This window comes from Lepidochelys kempii, chromosome 2, assembly GCF_965140265.1.
Source record: "Lepidochelys kempii isolate rLepKem1 chromosome 2, rLepKem1.hap2, whole genome shotgun sequence".
NCBI classification, from domain to species: Eukaryota; Metazoa; Chordata; order Testudines; family Cheloniidae; genus Lepidochelys; species Lepidochelys kempii.
In genome coordinates, this window is record NC_133257.1 from 88,529,921 (window position 1) to 88,550,989 (window position 21,069).

At 40.8% G+C, this 21,069-nt stretch overlaps 1 protein-coding gene across 9 annotated transcripts in view; it reads left to right on the forward strand.

Moving 5' to 3' along the window:
- PTPRM (protein tyrosine phosphatase receptor type M) overlaps positions 1–21,069 on the forward strand; it is an 832,874-nt gene that overhangs the window by 797,565 nt on the left and 14,240 nt on the right. For all 9 annotated transcript variants that reach the window (XM_073331568.1, XM_073331567.1, XM_073331560.1 and 6 more), the window contains 6 exons: positions 8,903–9,019; positions 13,842–13,996; positions 14,280–14,415; positions 14,986–15,135; positions 15,655–15,828; positions 18,880–19,011. In XM_073331568.1, coding sequence (XP_073187669.1) covers positions 8,903–9,019; positions 13,842–13,996; positions 14,280–14,415; positions 14,986–15,135; positions 15,655–15,828; positions 18,880–19,011 — 864 coding nt within the window. The remainder of the gene's footprint in view (positions 1–8,902; positions 9,020–13,841; positions 13,997–14,279; positions 14,416–14,985; positions 15,136–15,654; positions 15,829–18,879; positions 19,012–21,069) is intronic.

Here is a 21,069-nt window from a genome sequence, read left to right on the forward strand (position 1 = left end):
TACCATCTCCTCCATAAACTTATCGAGTTTAATCTTAAAGCAAGATAGATCTTTTGCCCCCACTACTTCCCTCGGAAGGCTATTCCAAAACTTCACTCCTCTGATGGTTAGAAACCTTCGTCTAATTTCTAATCTAAATTTCCTAGTGGCCAGTTTATATCCATTTGTTCTTGTGTCCACATTGGTACTGAGTTTAAATAATTCCTCTCCCTCTCTGGTATTTATCCCTCTGATATATTTATAGAGAGCAATCATATCTCCCCTCAACCTTCTTTTAGTTAGGCTAAACAAGCCAAGCTCCCTGAGTCTCCTTTCATAAGACAAGTTTTCCATTCCTCGGATCATCCTAGTAGCCCTTCTCTGTACCTGTTCCAGTTTGAATTCATCCTTCTTAAACATGGGAGACCAGAACTGCACACAGTATTCCAGGTGAGGTCTCACCAGTGCCTTATATAACGGTACTAAAACCTCCTTATCCCTACTGGAAATACCTCTCCTGATGCATCCCAAGACGACATTAGCTTTTTTCACAGCCATATCACATTGGCAGCTCATAGTCATCCTATGATCAACCAATACTCCAAGGTCCTTTTCCTCCTCCGTTACTTCTAGTTGATGCGTCCCTAGCTTATAACTAAAATTCTTGTTATTAATCCCTAAATGCATGACCTTACACTTCTCACTATTAAATTTCATCCTATTCCTATTACTCCAGTTTACAAGGTCATCCAGATCCTCCTGTAGGGTATCCCTGTCCTTCTCTAAATTAGCAATACCTCCCAGCTTTGTATCATCTGCAAACTTTATTAGCACACTCCCACTTTTTGTGCCCAGGTCAGTAATAAAAAGATTAAATAAGATTGGTCCCAAAACTGATCCTTGAGGAACTCCACTGGTAATCTCCCTCCAACTTGACAGTTCACCTTTCAGTAGGACCCGTTGTAGTCTCCCCTTTAACCAATTCCCTATCCACCTTTCAATTTTCCTATTGATCCCCATCTTATCCAATTTAACTAATAATTCCCCATGTGGCACAGTATCAAACGCCTTACTAAAATCTAAGTAAATTAGATCCACTGCGTTTCCTTTATCTAAAAAATCTGTTACTCTCTCAAAGAAGGAGATCAGGTTGGTTTGGCACGATCTACCTTTTGTAAAACCATGTTGTGTTTTGTCCCATTTACCGTTGACTTCAATGTCCTTAACTACCTTCTCCTTCAAAATTTTTTCCAAGACCTTGCATACTACAGATGTCAAACTAACAGGCCTATAATTACCCAGATCACTTTTTTTCCCTTTCTTAAAAATAGGAACTATGTTAGCAATTCTCCAATCATACGGTACAACCCCTGAGTTTACAGATTCATTAAAAATTCTTGCTAATGGGATTGCAATTTCTTGTGCCAATTCTTTTAATATTCTTGGATGAAGATTATCTGGGCCCCCCGATTTAGTCCCATTAAGCTGTTTGAGTTTCGCTTCTACCTCAGATATGGTGATGTCTACCTCCATATCCTCATTCCCATTTATCATGCTACCATTATCCCTAAGATCCTCTTTAGTCTTATTAAAGACTGAGGCAAAGTATTTGTTTAGATATTGGGCCATGCCTAGATTATCCTTGACCTCCACTCCATCCTCAGTTTTTAGCGGTCCCACTTCTTCTTTCTTTGTTTTCTTCCTATTTATATGACTATAGAACCTTTTACTATTGGTTTTAATTCCCTTTGCAAGGTCCAACTCTACTTGACTTTTAGCCTGTCTCACTTTATCCCTACATATTCTGACCTCAATAAGGTAGCTTTCCTTACTGATCCCTCCCTTCTTCCACTCCCTATATGCTTTCTGCTTTTTCTTAATTACCTCTCTAAGATGCTTGCTCATCCAGCTTGGTCTACAACTCCTGCCTATGAATTTTTTCCCCTTTCTTGGGATGCAGGCTTCCGATAGCTTCTGCAGCTTTAATTTAAAATAATCCCAGGCCTCCTCTACCTTTAAACCCATAAATTCTTCAGTCCAATCCACTTCCCTAACTAATTTCCTTAATTTTTGAAAGTCAGCCCTTTTGAAATCAAAAACCCTAGTTGCAGATTTATTTTTGTTAATCCTTCCATTCAGTTTGAACTGAATTAGCTCATGATCACTTGAGCCAAGATTATCCCCTACAACCATTTCCTCTATGAGGTCCTCATTACTCACCAAGACCAAATCTAAAATGGCATCCCCTCTAGTCGGTTCAGCAACTACTTGCTGAAGGAATCCATCAGCTATCGCATCTAGGAAAATCTGAGCCCTATTATTATTACTAGCACTCGTCCTCCAGTCTATATCTGGGAAGTTAAAGTCTCCCATGATCACACAGTTTCCATTAGTATTTACTTTATTAAAAACATTAAAAAGGGCTCTATCCATATCCAAATTAGATCCCGGCGGTCTATAGCACACCCCAAGCACTATCCCAGGGGAGGCTCTAATAGTTTTCTTCCCCAATTTAATTGTTGCCCAGACAGACTCAGTCATATCCATTTCATCGCTTCTTATTTCTTTACATTCTATCTCATCATTGATATACAATGCTACTCCACCACCTTTACCTTTATTTCGGTCTTTCCTAAACAGCACATACCCTTCAATACCTGTAGCCCAGTCATGACTACTATTCCACCAGGTCTCTGTTATACCTATAATATCTGGTTTCACTTCCTGCACCAGTAACTCTAGTTCCTCCATTTTGTTACCTAGGCTCCTTGCATTAGTGTACAAACTTCTTAATTTTTGCTGTTTGGCCTCACTCACATTCTGTACCCTATTAGGCACGGTTATTTTACTACCAGTATAACCTATTAGACTTGTATCTACACTGCCCTTCCTCCTACCTACAGCTGTATCCACTCTTACTTTATTTTCTTTCCACTCTATGCTAAATTCTGGCGTGGAGATTACCTGGACATCTCCCAACCATCTCCCCCAAATTCCTAGTTTAAAGCTCTCTTAATCAGTTGTGCCAGCCTCCATCCTAGAAGTCTATTTCCTTCCCTACTCAGATGAAGTCCATCCCGAGAGAACTGTCCTCTATCCATGAATGCCTCCCAATGGCCATACATCCCAAAGCCCTCCTTATAGCACCACTGCCTAAGCCATCTATTGATAGTCATAATCTTGTCACACCTTTGTTGCCCTTCTCTAGGAACAGGCAGAATCCCACTAAAGATCACCTGAGCCTCAATTTCCTTAAGCGTCCTCCCCAGCCTAGCATAGTCTCCCTTAATACTTTCCAGCGAGAATCTAGCCGTATCATTTGTTCCCACATGAAGGATAATTAGGGGATTCTTTCCCGCTCCCTTTAGAATCCTTTTCAACTTCAGGTCTACATCCCGTATCTTAGCACCTGGAAGACAGCACACCCTCCTATTTTCTGGATCAGCTCTGGTTACAGGCCTATCTATTCTTCTCAGTAAAGAGTCCCCAATCACATAGACCTGCCTTTTCCTAGTGACGGTGCTATTCTCCAGTCTATCCCCTGTTCCCTCTGGCTGCAAGTTCTTTCCATTCCCATTCTCCCTTGTAATCCTTTTTAACCCATCCTGTATCCTCCTGGGGCTCATATTTGGTGTAATCTCCATTAACTCTTCCCCTTTTCCTATAGGACTAACCGCTCTTCTCTTCTTCCTTGCCCTATCACCTTCAGTGACTACCTGCTGAGCCCCTTCTTCATTTTCCAACTCTGCAAACCTATTCTGAAGCTCTGTTTCTCCTTCACTAGCCCGTCTTTTCCTCTGCCTAGTTCTTTTAGTCACATGCTTCCACTGACCACTTTCCTCACCCAGTCTCCCCTCAGAATTCCCTAGTCCTGCTTCCATCTGCAAGTCTGAGCTTTTCCCTTCAGATACCTCATGTCTTTGCTCCATAATCTGCTCAAACCCCTTCCTAAACTCTACCAGACTTTCCACCTGCATCTCCAAACCTCTGATCTTTTCCTCCATCAGCTCTATCAGACGGCATTTCATGCAGAGAAAACTCTTACCAGGTGCCCCCTCCAGGATCATGTACATACCACAGCTTCCACATCCAGTCATCTTCATTGTGTCATCTGCTACATGGGTCACTCCCACTGCCACCTCTGAATCTGTCATAGCCTTCCCACCTAAATCCTGTTAATCTGGGAAACACAAACCACACCAAAACACCACCACCCACAGCAAAACCAAACCCCACACAAGCACCACAAGACAAACTCCCCTTTCAAACTCCCACTCAAACTCCCGCTGCCTGACTGGCTGCTACCTTTATAGGACCCCCAGTCAGTGAAGCCCCGCCCCCTAATCAGGGCTCAGCTTCTCTCCCAGCACAAAGCCCCTACACATACAGATACTAACAATACAAAACCAAACACACACACAAATACCTTCTCCTCCAACAGAACTCCCACTCAAACTCCCCTGTTTACAGCTCTGTTTGCTAGCTCCTGTGCCGCTGCAGCTGTCTATTCATTTCCAGTGTAAAATGTGCAGTTACTTTTGTATGCAGCCAATCAAGAATTGTATATTTATGCAAAACTACATACTTGCATATATTAGAAGATTAACATTTAATTTCCCCTTGGTGAGAGGAAGGGAGAAACATCATGTGTAACAGATACATAATAGATGCTGGTCCTATCATTTAATGCACTACTGGAACATGCCCAGATACAAAAGTGATGGTTGTGAGATAAGAACCTGACAAGAGAAGAACAGAAGTTAAATATATAACTAATCAATGTGTAATGTTCCTCACCAACCATCTCACTGACAAAAATTGGAGAAGGGACAATTTTTCAGTATTTACAGCTACATGTTTCTTCTTTGAGTAGTGTCCCTATGGGTGCTCTACTTCCGCCCCCTGCTCCTTTGATCGGAGATTTCTCATAGCAGCATCCGTTCAGTCCATGCATGCATGCTAGTCACTCAGCCTCGTGCCCCGTGCTGTTGTTATATAGCACTGTGCAGGTGAACCGCCCTCAGTTCCTTCTCAACTCATACCTCAGGCTGAAAATGAGCTGTGGAAGTTGAGATATCTCAACTTTATTCTAGTATTTAGTTTATAGACGTTCTTAGTGTAATTAGTAAGTAGTAGTAGCTTTAGCTTCTTCTTCTTCGAGTAGTGTTCCTACGGGTGCTCCACTGTAGCTGTATCTGACCACCCCCCACCCTCCCTCCTGGTCTGCCTCAGGGGTATCTAGCGCTGGCAAGCAAACCGCCCTCAGTTCCTTCTCAACCCCCCTGAGGCTGAGATGGAATGAGTAGCAGTCCAGTTTACTTATTTACTTTATATTTGATAGTGTTAATTTATAATTGTTCTTAGAGTTTCCATTCTTTTTTGTAGTACCTGTAAAGTTTCTGTTCTTCAATTCTTAAAAAAAAAAAAAAAAAGTTTTTTTTCTTTCGACCCCTTTCCCCACCTTTGTTGTGGGACTTCCCCCCCAGAGGGGCATGCCCGGTTCCCCCAGCTTTAAAAGGTGCCTCCCTATGATGAACAGGCACTCTTGCTGCATCTGACATCTCAGAGAGGGACACATCCTGCAGAAATGCACCTTCTGCCAACAGCTGAAAGCTAGGTACCAAAAGAACCAGGAGCTAAAGCTGAAACTCCTCCTCATGGAAGGCTCTCTTAAACCGGCATCTGGCCCCAGTCCTGAGTCCTCTCCAGGATGCAGATCATCCCTGGAGTCATCAAACTCCAGAAAGGGAGAATCATGGAGGAAGTTGTCTGATTCCCTCCACAAAGCCTCCAGGAAAAGGGTCTCAAGGCCTCAAACAGAGATCCTGACCAGCCAGAGGAGACCCCGGCGCGTTAGGTCACCTCAGCACTGATGGCTCCAAGGCACGGTACCCTAAAGAAACAGGGACCCCCAGGTGCAAGCTCTGCTGCGATACCTAAAGGCCCAAGGGGCACAGGCTGTGAGACAGTGGCACCACCTGCCAGAGACAAGAATAGAGACTGTACTATCTCTACTAAATTGGCACCCACAAGAACATCCCCCATACCGACCTCTTCAAAGCAGCCCTCTTTGGAACATGCCTTCCATAAAATAAGCTGTTGGTGCCAATGAGTCAGCACTGACAATCCCTGACAGTACGAAGCACAACAACAGTATCGCAGGAAATCCGCTTCTCTGGGGGCCTTACGATCGTGGAGCACCAGAGTCCCTGCTACTCAGTACAGAATTCCAGTACCAAGCACATCTCAGTCCCCAGAATCACAATCAGCACTGGGGTACATGTGTCCAATGACCCTGTTGGCCCCACCCAATTCCAGCAGGGAGTCAGACAGTAATCAGGGTAACAGTTTCTCTCTGGTCTCACACCACAACCCACCATTATAGCATCTGAGACCTCCTCGGCTATTCCCACGCTCCGATCCCCATTCTTCCTGGTGTGGACACCCATGCCCTGCCCCCTTCCCCAGGGGCTGTACTGGGATCTGTGGGCAACCTACAAGCCCCATACTTCTTGATCTTCTAGTATCTCCCACAGGGTACCCACCAGACATTCTTCTGCAGCCTCTATCCAGAACCTCAGACCCTCAGGAGGACACTTTTGAGGAGCAGAAGGCCAGACTACAGTTGGAAACCACTCCACTGATGAACATCTCCTCCTCACCGGATGAGGCAGTGATGCCCCCTCCTCCATCATTAGCTGATGAGTTCATGCTTTTCCAGTATCTCACTAGGAGGTTGGCTGATGCTCTTCAAATTTCCCTGGAAGAGGTGAAAGACTCTCACTATAAATTGCTGGACATACTACACACATCTTTCTCTTTGAGAATTGCCCTCCCAATCAGTGAGGCACTTTTAGACCCTGCCAAGGTCATCAACCAGATGCCAGTCTGTATTCCACCAATATATAAAAGGGCTGGCAAAAAGTTTTACAGGGTCGCCAAGGAGGCAGACTTTCTTTTCATGCACCCTCCCCCCCACTCTGTAGTAGTGAACGCTGTTAACACCCAAGGAAAGCAAAATCACACCAAATCAACCCCCTGTGATAGACATTGTAAGAGGCTTGACCCGTTCAGGTGAAACGCATACTTCTCTGTGACTTTACAATTCAGAGAGTCAAACTACCAAGCCCTAATGGCTAAATATGACTATATGAACTATGGCAAACTCAATGCCTTTATTGACCACTTGCCAGATACACAAAAAGAGCAATCGCAAACCATTATCCAAGAGGGCTAGTTGGTAGTGAGAACAGCACTACAAACCACGGATAGTTCAAAAGGATCTGCAATTTCTAATCAAAGATTTTCCAAGTGGGTATCTGACTGCATTCAGTCTTGCTACGAATCTCATAATATTCAAGCATTTTTGGACATATGAACTCACTATACAAGGTCCATTTCCACGTGTATGGCATTTCTTGAAAACGTGCCCATTATTGAAATATATAAAGCTGCTATTTTAGCTTCTATACATACGTTAGCTGAACATTACGCAGTAACTCGTGATGCTGCTTTCAACGCTGTGTTTGGCCCAGCTCTACTATCTTCCCTATTGGACTTGACTCCAAAGCTCCCTCCTCCTTAAAGAGAACTGCTCGGTAATCACCTGCAGTGGGGCACCTGTAGGGACACTACTCAAAGAAGAAACAATGGTTGCTCACCCTGTGCAGTAACTGTAGTTCTTTGAGATGCCTGCCCTATGGGTGCTCCTCTACCCACCCTCCTTCCCCTCTGTTTCGGAGTTCTCTGCTATAGGGCTTTGCAGTAGACAAGGAACTGAGGGCAGTTTGCCAACACAGTGCTATATAACAATGGCACGGGGCATGAGGCTGACTAGCACGCATGTGTGGGCTGAGCAGACACTGCTATGAGAAACCTCTGATCAAAGGCACTGGAGGCATAAACGCACCTAGTAGGGAGCACATATCTCGAAGAACTACAGGGTTGAGTAAGGGTGAGTAACCATTTCATCAAAATACACAACTCTCCTTCCCCCCCCCCCCAGAAAGGTGACTACCACAAAGATGCTTCACATTTTAATTTTACATACTTTGTGAAGGTTGTGCTAGGCTGCACTAAGGCGCACCAAACCCCGCCAACTCCTGAATAGAGTTCATGCAAGCCACCTCCCCTCTCTCCTTTCACTGGGACAAATTCCCTAAAGCCCACTGAAGTCAATGATTGTTCAGAGTCACACAGAGAGTCAGTGTTAAAGCCAGGAATAGAATCTCCTGACACCCAGTCCTGTGCTTTAGCTATATGACCACCTCTGACCAGTTCTTTTGAGAAGTTAATTCTAATTGAGAAAATAGATGCTTTTTCTTTCCAACATTAGACAAACCCTTATGTCTACAGCGTGAACTGTCATTTTAAAAGAATGCAAGATATTTTTGGAACAAGTAACAACTGCAGGTGGACGAAAAAATCCAGAGGAGCTTGAGTTTATTCAAGCTTCTATTTGTAGCTTTTCCCTCTGTATACTCCCTGACTTGGAAAGAACAAGAAATGAATGGTTATTGTAACTGAGCTATGCACAGTATAAACATCCTTCATGCTACATAGAAATTTGCCTTATTTTACTGAATATTATTCCCACCTAGAACCCCAAAACTGTCTTTTTTAAAAGGTATGTTCTTTAAATTAGCTGTTTAAAGTGGTTAAAAAGTGGTTAAGAAGAAGAAGAAGAAGTAGGATAATTAACCAAGCTAAACTATATTCCCAAAATGAGAAGTTGGCAAACTCCATTTACCCATGTTTACCCTGAGCTACACTGCTGCTTTAAATACATGGACCATTTCCTTGTGTAAGCAGCCTGACTGTTTTATGTGTGGTTGAATTTGATATCGTAAATCATTGCAAAAGGTACAGAACATATTCAGATGCTGAAAAATATGAACCTTAATTTCTTTTGTATTTTTAAAAGGTCAAATGTTGTAAATACTGGCCAGATGACACAGAGATATATAAAGACATTAAAGTTACCCTAATAGAAACAGAGCTCCTGGCTGAATATGTGATTCGAACATTTGCAGTGGAGAAGGTAAGTTTGGAAAACTGTATTTTCAAAATATGATGTTGTTTTCCCATACAAGTTAAATACATGTAATTTTCAAAAAGAAAAGGAGTACTTGTGGCACCTTAGAGACTAACAAATTTATTTGAGCATAAGCTTTTCGTGAGCTGTATTAGCTCACTTCATCGGATGCATTCAGTGGAAAATACAGTGGGATTTATATACATAGAGAACATGAAACAATGGGTGTTACCATACACACTGTAACAAGAGTGATCACTTAAGGTGAGCTATTACCAGCAGGAGAGTGAGGGTGGGGGGGAAAACCTTTTGTCATGATAATCAAGGTGGGCCATTTCCAGCAGTTGACGAGAACATCTGAGCAACAGTGGGGGGAGGTAAAGGGGCGAATAAACATGGGGACATAGTTTTACTTTGTGTAATGACACATCCACTCCCAGTCTTTATTCAAGCCTAAGTTAATTGTATCCAGTTTGCAAATTAATTCCAATTCAGCAGTCTCTCATTGGAATCTGGTTTTGAAGTTTTTTTGTTGAAGAATTGCCACTTTTAGGACTGTAATCGAGTGACCAAAGAGATTGAAGTGTTCTCCGACTGGTTTTTGAATGTTATCATTCTTGACGTCTGATTTGTGTCCATTTATTCTTTTACGTAGAGTCTGTCCAGTTTGGCCAACGTACATGGCAGAGGGACATTGCTGGCACATGATGGCATATATCACATTGGTAGATGTGCAGGTGAACGAGCCTCTGATAGTGTGGCTGATGTGATTAGGCCCTATGATGGTGTCCCCTGAATAGATATGTGGACACAGTTGGCAACGGGCTTTGTTGCAAGGATAGGTTCCTGGGTTAGTGGTTCTGTTGTGGGGTATGTGGTTGCTGGTGAGTATTTGCTTCTGGTTGCGGGGCTGTCTGCAAGCAAGGACTGGCCTGTCTCCCAAGATCTGTGAGAGTGATGGGTTGTCCTTCAGGGTAGGTTGTAGATCCTTGAAGAAAACAACAGAACACCACTAGCCATCACCTTCAGCCCCCAACTAAAACCTCTCCAACGCATCATCAAGGATCTACAACCTATCCTGAATATAGACAAACACGGCTGCTCCTCTGAAACCTGACATGTAATTTTGTCACTTTGAAAAGATCCTAGATTTCACTGGGTAACAGGCAGCTCATTTTTCATAGCAAATTACTTTTGGGTAGTCTTCCAGTGCTCCCTTATGGAAGATTGGATTTTCACTTTTCTTTAAATGTGGATCCTTTCTGCCTTACCCTGGTCCAGACTTGAAATGGAAACAGAAATTCCATTCCCTTGGGGCACTAGAGGAGGAGAGGGCTCTGACCCATCTATCAATTAAACAGGACATTGATGTTGTTTTCCTGTCTTCTATTCACCACAATCAAGTCAGTCTATGTCAAAAATAAGTCTTTTTATATACTACTATTATTCAGACGTCTAGCATGATTATAACTGCTGTAATCCACTGGTCCAATATATTTCCTGGTCTACAGCAGAACTGTTTTATAATGAAGTAATTTTTTTAACAAGACTTTAAGCAGGGGAGGTCCTTTACAAGCACAGTTACAAATGCCATATTGTATCGTCTTTTAGTTGATTTGAATAATGCCATTCATTGGGTTGTCACTTAATTAACAGGTATTAAAATCAGGTTGTTGTTTCAGATGATTTACAGCCTAGAGAGACAATGTATAAAACTACCAACAGGAGTGCTGGAAGCAGTGACAAAAGTAGCATGGTTCAATGCTGAGATTTAGCATGCATCCTGGTTGTTCCATGATTTTTGTTCACTCACTAGTATGTCTTGAATATCAAATAACTTAAGTCATTTTCAGCTATGTATTCTTATTTGCCATGGCATCAATTTTCTTTAAACCAATGTTTTAAAGGTGTTCCTATTAAGTTACTGAATCATCTAATCTCAGTTTGTGTTAGAGCATCTTGTCCATGATCTCACAATGCATGACAAAGGCAGATCCAGAAAGATGAGCAATTAATTTTTCCTATTACATTCTTCAGCCTAATTGTTAAATATACACCAGTCCAGCGAATGGAATCTAATGTTAGTAATACTTTTTCCTCGGCTCACTCAAACCTGTTGTCTCCAACTATTTAGATATTTTTTAACACACAGAGATGAGAAGGGGGTGATTAGACTTTGAAGAAAATGTGGTTTGGGTGATTTCTGTTCATGAAGTTCGAAGGTCATGCTTTGAAGTTAGCTTTTCACTTCTTAGTCAGGACTGTGAAAAAAGACTTGGAGGATTTTACAGTTACTCATGACCAAAAGCTCATGAATAAGTGAATTGAAACAGATAGGGATAAACAATCCTAACTATTTTATTTCAAAAAAATTTCTCCATTTGAAAATACCTCATTTAGACATTAGTTTTTTAACAATAGGCAGCTTTTCAATAAGCTGATAATGCAGCTTCTGTGTGTTCAGAAAGGAATGTGTTTGTTTTTTCCCCCTCTGTTATTTATTTTTTTAGTTTTCCTTATTGTGCTGAACAGTCAAGGCTACCCATATCCTCTTTCCTGAATTTAGATTGTATAAAATGTTTCTGACCCACTTAGTTATTCAGGTCATTTTTTCTATATGCTTCTAAAAGAAAACTAAGAAGTTTATTTGTTGGGGAAGGAGTTGATTGATGCATTTTTTAAAAAGAAATGACAGTTTAGTTAATGTCAGGGTGTGGTGGTTGTAATCCTGCTCCTGTGTAATTTAAAACTTAAAGAGACTTAGGCCCTGATCCTGCAAACACTTTCATATGTGCTTAATTTTGTGCACATGAGTAGTTTTTCGGGAACTACTAGTCAATGGGACTACTCATTTGTGCAGGAGTAAGCAGCTGAGTAAGTGTTTCAGGAGCAAAGCCTAAATTATGAACAGTCTAGGGACAGTTTATAATATGACAGAGTTTTCATCCTTTTGATTTCAAGGAAAAGGTGAAAAATATTGTCTATCCAAGATGAGCATATGCTTTCATGATTCACACAGTTGTGATTCTGTTTTGCGTATAAAACCCAGTAGAGAGGATACAGAGAGATGAAAATGGGTCTTTGTAGATACAATAAAAAAACTCATTATAGCAATATGCTATATGCAAAATCTAGCACAAATGGTAGACAAAAATTACACTTGAAATATTTAAGTGTGAATCCGGTGGGTGTATACAGCTCATGTTTTGAAGGTACATTGACAGCACTTGCCAGACAAGTAAGTGTGCTTGCAGACAGGCAATTACATGTACATCTACCTATTCTGCATGTGCAAATGGAGGTTTTGCATGTGTAATGGATGTACACTTAAATTTTGGAGGTGCAATTTATGTGGTATGTTGACTAACAAATGTTAAAATCCTTGCGTAGACAGGGCAATTTGTATTTTAACACGTTAGGTGGTAGGGCATCAGCCTTCCTGTTAATGTGTGTAAAAATATAAATTGCCTTGTCTACATTACGGTTTAAACATAATTTAAAAATCACATATTTTTTCCAGTGAACACAGCCTAAAACAGAACACATTCCAATTTGGATATATTTTCCTAACCATTGCTTGTTCCTGTTGCAAACATACATGAACATTAGGTAATCACTCAAAATGATCCATTCTCCTTAATTTCCACATCTCTGTCTCCCTCATCTTGATCCTGCTTCCACTCCCATTGAAGACAATTGAGGTTTTGCTATTAGCATAAGTGGGAACAGGAATGGGCCCTCTGACACGTTGCTTATTTCCAACAGCCCCTTTGAGATACACATTTCCTAAGTGTTGGAAATCCCTGCCCTGGTTCTTGCATACTATTAATAAAGCTAAATAACAACTTTATACTACTTCATTACCATGCAAATAGAGTTAGGCCTTTTATATGCAAAGCAGTTCAAGACAGGGAAATATAGCCTTAAGAAGAAGAAACACAGAACACCAGTTATTAAAATCATCAATATTTATTCCACAGCTAACCTTTATATCTGTCCAAGCTGGACACTACCTGTCATAATATTATTTGCTTTTGAAATGTATATGGTGGCCTCTGGTGTATAGGTTTGTAAAAGACTATATTATACTAACAAATAAACAGTGCTGCAATTTTACAGAGGAAAAAATAGATTTAATAAAATCCGTCTATTTACCTAGATGCCCTACAGGTTGATATTGTAAATGACAGTAGCATTTGGTTTCTCGGCAAATACAATTCCAGTAGGCCCTCTGTAGGTTTGTCACCATATCCATATACTACAGGTATTAAATTACTAAGGGCTAAGTGGTGATTAGCTGAGCAGTGGAGGGGAAGTAAAGAGCCTTCTCCCATCTCCAGTGCTTCCCTTTGTGGTTGGAGGAGCACACACAGGTGCTGCTACTACTGGTTTGCTTACCTGGGAACAAGGAATGAGAGAAATGAACATCAGAAGTTCTAGGGTGAAATCCTGACGTCAGTGAAATCAATGGGAGTTTGCCACATGATTTCTGTTCCTGGCTTTGTTGTTGACTTACTCCCTTAGGAGTGAATTGTTAAAGCTGTTTAGGTGCCTAAAGATGCAGGTGGGCATTTAGTGGGATTTTCAAAAGCACCTGAGCAGTTAGTATTAAACCAACCTATTTTATGCTAAGGTTTTGGATCCAGTTGAAAATCCACACCTCATCTTGCCTTTTAAAGAACTCCAGTAGTTTTTTTAAGCAAGGCCCCAGTTGTTAAACTCATGTTCAAACAAAGTCTCTCTCCTAATTTCTTCCCCATTTTCATTTCTACATTATTTTTTTTTCTTCTTCTTCTTCTTCTTTATTTGTTTATTTGATTCTGGACAGAGAGGTGCTCATGAAATCCGAGAAATCAGGCAGTTTCACTTCACAGGCTGGCCAGACCATGGCGTACCATACCATGCAACAGGACTGCTGGGATTTGTACGGCAGGTGAAGTCCAAGAGCCCACCTAATGCCGGCCCACTGGTTGTACACTGCAGGTAAGCAGAATGAAAATGTCTGCTTTCCATTTCCCCACTAAGACTCTGGGCCTAATTCTTCCCCACCCTACATTGTGTGATCACTCCATAAGTAATTGAAGCCATAGGAGCTACTCATAATAAAGTAATAAGAAAAAATGGCAAAATCGACCCTGCAAACCCCTATACACAGAACTCTTGTTGATGTCAGTAAGTATCCAACACCTGAAGCACTTGCAGAATCAGGCTCAAAACCTTATATTTTCTAAGAATTCATTCAGCGTGGACTGTGCTTTTATTTTAGTGCTGGTGCTGGTAGAACCGGATGCTTCATTGTCATTGACATCATGCTAGATATGGCAGAAAGAGAAGGTGTCGTAGATATATACAACTGTGTCAGGGAGCTTCGATCTCGAAGAGTTAACATGGTGCAAACTGAGGTATGGGCATCTTTCTTGGACTGTTGTTGTATCATTTGCCGTAAAAGTACTGCTCTTTATAACATACGCTACCTGCCACAATACATGGAAAATACTTCATATGGTGCAGTGAGGAACAATAAAGCCATTCAATATTTATACAAACAAACATATGGGTGGTACCTTACTGGTTTCTGATTTTGAGGGTGATAAATGTTTTTAAAAAGATAGTCTGGGTGATATTGTTTAGTCAGAGTTAAGATCCGCCACTTTGGATCCCATTTATGAGCAGAAGTGCCTGTGGAGCTGTGCAAAAAGAAAAAAGCAAGATGAGGCCACTATAAAACCTTTTTTTGTGTGTGTGTACAGGTTGGTTGGCTTATTTATCATAACTGATTGGGCCCAACCCTTCCACAGCTTTTTCTGTGGAATATAATAGTATATTTCATTAACTACTTTTGCTCTCTACAGGCTCTACTCAGTGTACATTGATGTTAATGTGAGCTTTATAGGTTATTTACTGTTTACTTGAGCACTAATACTTAAGAGGTGCTCCCTCTAAGTCAGTAATTGTGTTGATTGCTTTACCAGGAGCAGTACGTATTTATCCACGACGCAATACTGGAAGCCTGTCTTTGTGGAGATACTTCTATTCCAGCTTCTCAAGTTAGGTCTGTGTACTATGAAATGAATAAACTGGATCCTCAGACTAACTCAAGTCAGATCAAAGAAGAATTTAGGGTAAGTCATGGACAGCACAACGTGGATACATGCAATATGGCTCCTCCTCCCATACCTGTTGAAGTCAACAGAGACCCTCCATTGATTTCAGTGGGGTTTGGATCGGGCCTGTGAGGAAAGAACTACACAACAGGGCAATAATATGTCACAAATTTCTGTTGAAATATGTGAAGTAATAAAGATATCCAATGGAGTAGTTGTAAAGTTCTCTCTTTCCTCATAAACAGAGGTTTGAATCCTATGTGGTTTCCCTCCATGATCCTTTGGCCAGAATACAGGTAACCCTGCAACCATCTTTCAGGTTCTTCCTTCATATGTGCTCATGTTCAGCAATCCAAGGTTTTTGCTTTTGAACCCAGCTGTTCATTCATTTGTTTGTTTTTCTTTTGATTTTTTACATTTGTAAATTCCCTCTGAAACTGTATCCCAAATTGATTTGAAATTCTATTATTTAACTATTTTAGGATTCGTTCACTGATGAGCTAACCTTGCTCATGTATTGTTTATTCTTTTTCATAGACTCTAAACATGGTGACTCCAACACTGCGTGTAGAAGATTGCAGTATAGCACTTTTACCCCGTAATCATGAAAAAAATCGCTGTATGGATGTTCTGCCTCCAGACAGATGCCTCCCTTTCCTCATAACAATAGATGGGGAGAGCAGTAACTACATTAACGCCGCACTGATGGATGTAAGCCCCATTATATCATTAATAATAAAGCAGGAATAAACTCCACACTGGAAAATCCTGGGAAGCATAGTCAGCACCAGAGCACTCAAATCCTTCCACTTCACTTTCAAAAAATGACACAAAATCTTTAAACCCCTGAGTACATTTAGGATCCCTCATATGTTATGTCTCAGCCAAGGTTCCAAAACCACACAGAGAAAGCCCGTCAGGGAGTACTGACAAATTAAAAATGTCTGCATTTCTCGCTAGCTCTTGAATTTTTAACCATCTGGCCTAAAGAGAAAAAGAGTTACCTATTAAGTCACCCAGGCAGCTAAATGGGATAATAGGGTTTGCAGCAGTATTTTAGATCCCTTTCCTTCTAATTTACACAGTAATTAACAGAAAAAATAATTGCCTGTCAGCACAGATAGCACACAAGACATTACTCCAGTCGTTCTATTTATATCTGTCTGAGTGAACATTTCCTGTTCAGCTGATGAAAAAATGAATATTTTAAATGCAGTTATGGTAATTTTAATAGTGCTAATAGGATATCAGTAAAAAGACACTTAAATGTGTTTTACACTCTCTAGAGATTTATAGTATATCTCTGACATTTTAGAACTGGGGTAATTAAAATTGTGACACACACACGTACGAGAAAATAGTGTTTAGGAAAGAATGAACATACTTGAAATATTCTTTCTGAAAAGTAAAGCTTCAGTAATAATAATAGTTTGCACTCATATAGGACTTTCCATCCAAGATCTCAAAGTATTTTATTCATGTTAGATAAGGCTCAAAACTAGGTGTTGTTATCTTTGTTTATATGAATAGGGAAACAGACAAGCTTAAATGGCTTGTCTAGATTCACACAATGTCCCGGGGCACACAGGAAGCCAGTGACAAATCTCAGATTGTAATGTCTGCTGTCTTGCCATTATACCGCATCCCATCATAGAGAGGTCAATATTATTTTGTTTTGTAAATAAGTACTGATCAAAAAAGATGATTCCTTAGTATTAGCTTTTGCAGCTACTTATCTTATTATGAGCCATTTACCTTTGAAATCAAATTGTTGGGCTGGATCCTAAGGTGTACCTGAGCCATGGTTGGTGCTCCAGGGCAGGGGAGTTAGGTGGCTTTCTGCCACTTTTCCATCCTCCTAATCTTGGAGACAGCTGGTGCTTGGTTCAGCGACTCCACCTCCCTGCAAACATCTTAGAACAGCCTTGGGACTCTTATAAACTGTGCTGGCTGGTCTGGCCACGTGGGGGCTGATCCATTTCCCCAGAATCATTGGTGCACTGTGTGCTCCAGCCATGTCCCCAGAATAGTCCCTACATTAGGGGCCAGGAGCAGGTGGTTTGCTCTTTCTCATACCCTAGTCTATACCCATTAGTGGGTCAGGTGCTCAGTTGCTCTCCCCTCCCCTTGTATCAGTTGAGATGGAAATGCAGACCTGGGTGTCATCAATGCACTTAAAGCACCATAACCTATGCCTCCTCATTAACTCCCCCGATGGCACCGTATATGCTTTGAATAAGGGGGGTGAAATTTTGAATCGTGCATCACGCTACACAAGGGTGAGTTTGGTGAGCAGTTGCTCAATACAGCCCTCTGGGACCTTTCAGCCAGGAAGGAATGGAGCCATTCAAGAGCAGCCCCCAGTTCCGCACATGACTTCAGGCAAGTCAGCACCCTCTCATGATCATTGAAGGCAGCTGATTGATCTGATAGTTACAGCATGGATATCTAATGATTATCGAGTGCTAAGAAGAGATTACTGACCAAAGGAAAGAAGAAGGGCACATCTGGCACCATATTCAAGTCTGTAACCAGAACGAAAAGCTAGATTCTGTGAGAGTCCTCTTGCCCCATTAACCTTCTCAAAAAGAAAAGGAGTACTTGTGGCACCTTAGAGACTGACTAATTTATTTGAGCATAAGCTTTTGTGGGCTACAGCCCACTTCATCGGATGCATAGAATGGAACATACAGTAAGAAGAGAGAGAGAGAGAGAGAGAGAGAGAGAACATGAAAAGGTGGAAGTAGCCATACCAACTGTAAGAGGCTAATTAATTAAGATGAGCTATTATCACCGGGAGGAAAAAACTTTTGTAAGGATAATCAAGATGGCCCATTTAGACAGTTGATAAGAAGGTGTGAGGATACTTAACATGGGGAAATAGATTCAGTATGTGTATGGCTGGGTCAAATAAATGTGTTAGTCTCTAAGGTGCCACAAGTACTCCTGTTCTTTTTGCGGATACAGACTAACACGGCTGCTACTCTGAAACCTGTCATTAACTGTCTCAGTTACCCAAGCAAAAAAGGAAGATTCAAATAGCTACCCAGATTGCCAGCGTTTAGACATAGTTTCCTGAGCATACGGGTGCGTACAAGCTTCCTTCAAAGCAGACATGCCCTTCTTAATGGAGATATTGACAATCCTCGACCGATAACAGACTAAGTACTTCCATTATGGCCTTCAGCAGCAAAGAAGCGTCTGGTTCTAAATCATGGGTTGTGGATGAAAGTTCACCCAGTGCCTCCAGTCAGTGACATGGGCCAGTGTTTAAAGAGAGAATGAACCTTGTTTTTCCCCCTAAAGATATTGCTTTGCTGCCAGTTAGACTAGGATTTGAGCAATATTTCTTGGAACAATAACTGGGTATCACCTTACACAGGAATCATTCACATTAACAATCAAGTACAGTCAACATAGATTCATCTGTCTGTCAACAACTCAGAACAAATCTACCTCTCGAGATTTTATGGGTGGTACATTGGAAGCAAGAATCTCTTTTTTTCTCCTTCTGTATGCCCATGTCATAATTTTTTTTAAAAATATGATCTGTTAAAGCCATATTGTCTCCAGATGTAAAATTACAGTTTATTAGATTACAAGCAAGCATCTCAGGGAAGATCTGAAAACACTGTGTGAGTAATCTTCAAAATAACAATAATACTTATTTTCCTAGGGTTTGGGGCCATTACTGACATTTTGCTGGATGGATTTCTTCTCTTATCACTTTTAATTTTATCTTCTGTTGCTATTGTTTTGCAGAGCTATAAGCAACCCTCAGCTTTTATAGTTACCCAGCACCCTTTACCAAATACTGTCAAAGATTTCTGGAGGCTGGTCCTAGACTATCATTGCACATCAATCGTTATGCTGAATGATGTGGATCCAGCACAAGTAAGTCCTAGAAACTGCTCCAATCAAAGTACTTTACAGAGTAATGCTTGTGTTTAGGTAGTACATGTGTGCTTCAGAACAGTGTTAGGACATAATTTGGGTTATAAAACAGCATTCACAAACACTAGAAAATTGATTCATAGCTCGTGGATAGGCAAAGGGAGGGAAGGGAGGAAAGAATGAGGCCATCATAAGTTTGTCCACCATTATGTAAATACACACACACACACCCCTAACTCCTTGGGAATTGGTAATAGAATGTTGAACCTTTCAGTTCTAGGACTTGGCTCAAAGTTTAAAACAAGTTCATAGTGGCCAAAAGTTAACAGAAATTCACAGCTTTCCCGTGTTGCTTGCCTGAAATGAGTCTGTGGTCTTGGTCTACCTAGACAGGGGGAGGGATAGCTCAGTGGTTTGAGCATTGGCCTGCTAAACCCAGGGTTGGGAGTTCAATCCTTGAGGGGGCCATTTAGGGACCTGGGGCAAAAATTGGGGATTGGTCCTGCTTTGAGCAGGGGGTTGGACTAAATGACCTCCTGAGGTCCCTTCCAACCTTGATTTCTATGATTCTACTAGTGGACAGTCATTCCCATCACAAAAATCAGCATCACATTTGGCACAAATTGGATCTGTAAGTGGCAGCCTCAGTGGAGAGGACAAGAACTAAACAGGAATGGAGACTGGACTATCTTCTCTCCATAGAGGGGCTCTCTCCAGAACAGAGATGAAGCAAATGTATGGGGCATTTTTAATTAGCTTACAATATAGCTGCTCATTGTTCGTTAGAAAGATATATCTGTTCTTTAAAAAAGTAGAGAACTTGAGCCATTCTGGGCTTCTGATATGGCAATTTCCTTAAGCACTGACTTTACTTTTTAACACTGGCATTAAACAGGAGCAATGCAGTAAACAAGACCCTACTATGTAAATGTTCTAAAATGCTTTTAATATTTGGTTAAAGTAACGTCAAAATTAATATGCTGTAGTATGCTGCATCTGATATTTATTCCTGATGTGTTCAAGAATCTCTTTTTTAACAAGTTTAAGTCATACATAGAAAAATGCTCACATTTATTTCATGTTAACATTAAGATTTTGTTTTAAAAAACATAAAAGTTTTCAACCTGGGCTTTCAAAAAAGTGCCTACAAATTCCAAACACTGTCTTAAATACTGAGCTTCTGAATCCCTAACCATTCTTACTTGTCTAGAAATTAAAGAAAAAACTTTTATTCATGAGTCTGAGGTTATTTTCAGTGTGAATGAGGAAACACTCTAGGGAGTCAGACTTTTAGTAACTGCTACACAGAGTTTGTGAATTTGTAGGCTGTGTTTTGAATGTATAATAGTGTTTGGCTATTTTAGGCATTTATTGGCCTTACTCACTATTAAAAGCTATTGGGATATATAATGTGTCAGGTAATACACCTGTCTTTGCAATTCATTAAACTTTTTTCTCAAACGTAAGTGACAAGCTTTTCATTAGGAATAAATCTCAAAACTCAAAAAGCAAAAAGAAGGAAAAGAGGGCTGGTTTATTGAAAACCATTATCATTCAGCGTTATTACTAATTATTGTCAAAATAGTTATTTATTTATTTATTTATTTCTATATAATGTATTTACATATTACTGTAATACATACATCAGATACTCTGTTAGAACATTAAATAACATAGGTGAGAGGAATCAACCCTGGTGCACTTCTGATTCTGCTGAAAACCAGCCTGTAGTACAGCCATTGACCCTCACACAGCTAAACGTACCATGGTAGTTTGTCCACTCTGAACATTAAGTCCTCAGGCACCCCATCCTGGTGTGTCATTATTCACAAGGGTGATTGGTGCACTGAGTCAAAACCAGCTACAAGGTCTATAAACATGGTGTTAACTGTCTTTTGTTGCCCTAGGCGTTTTTCAGTAACATTTCACAGAGCATATATAGCATAGATTGTAGATTGGCCAGTACAGAAACCACATTAGTTATCTGTCATTTTTGGTTTAAGGCCCAATTTCAGTCAGTTCAGTAGTATGGTCATAAACACTTTCCCTGACACTGAC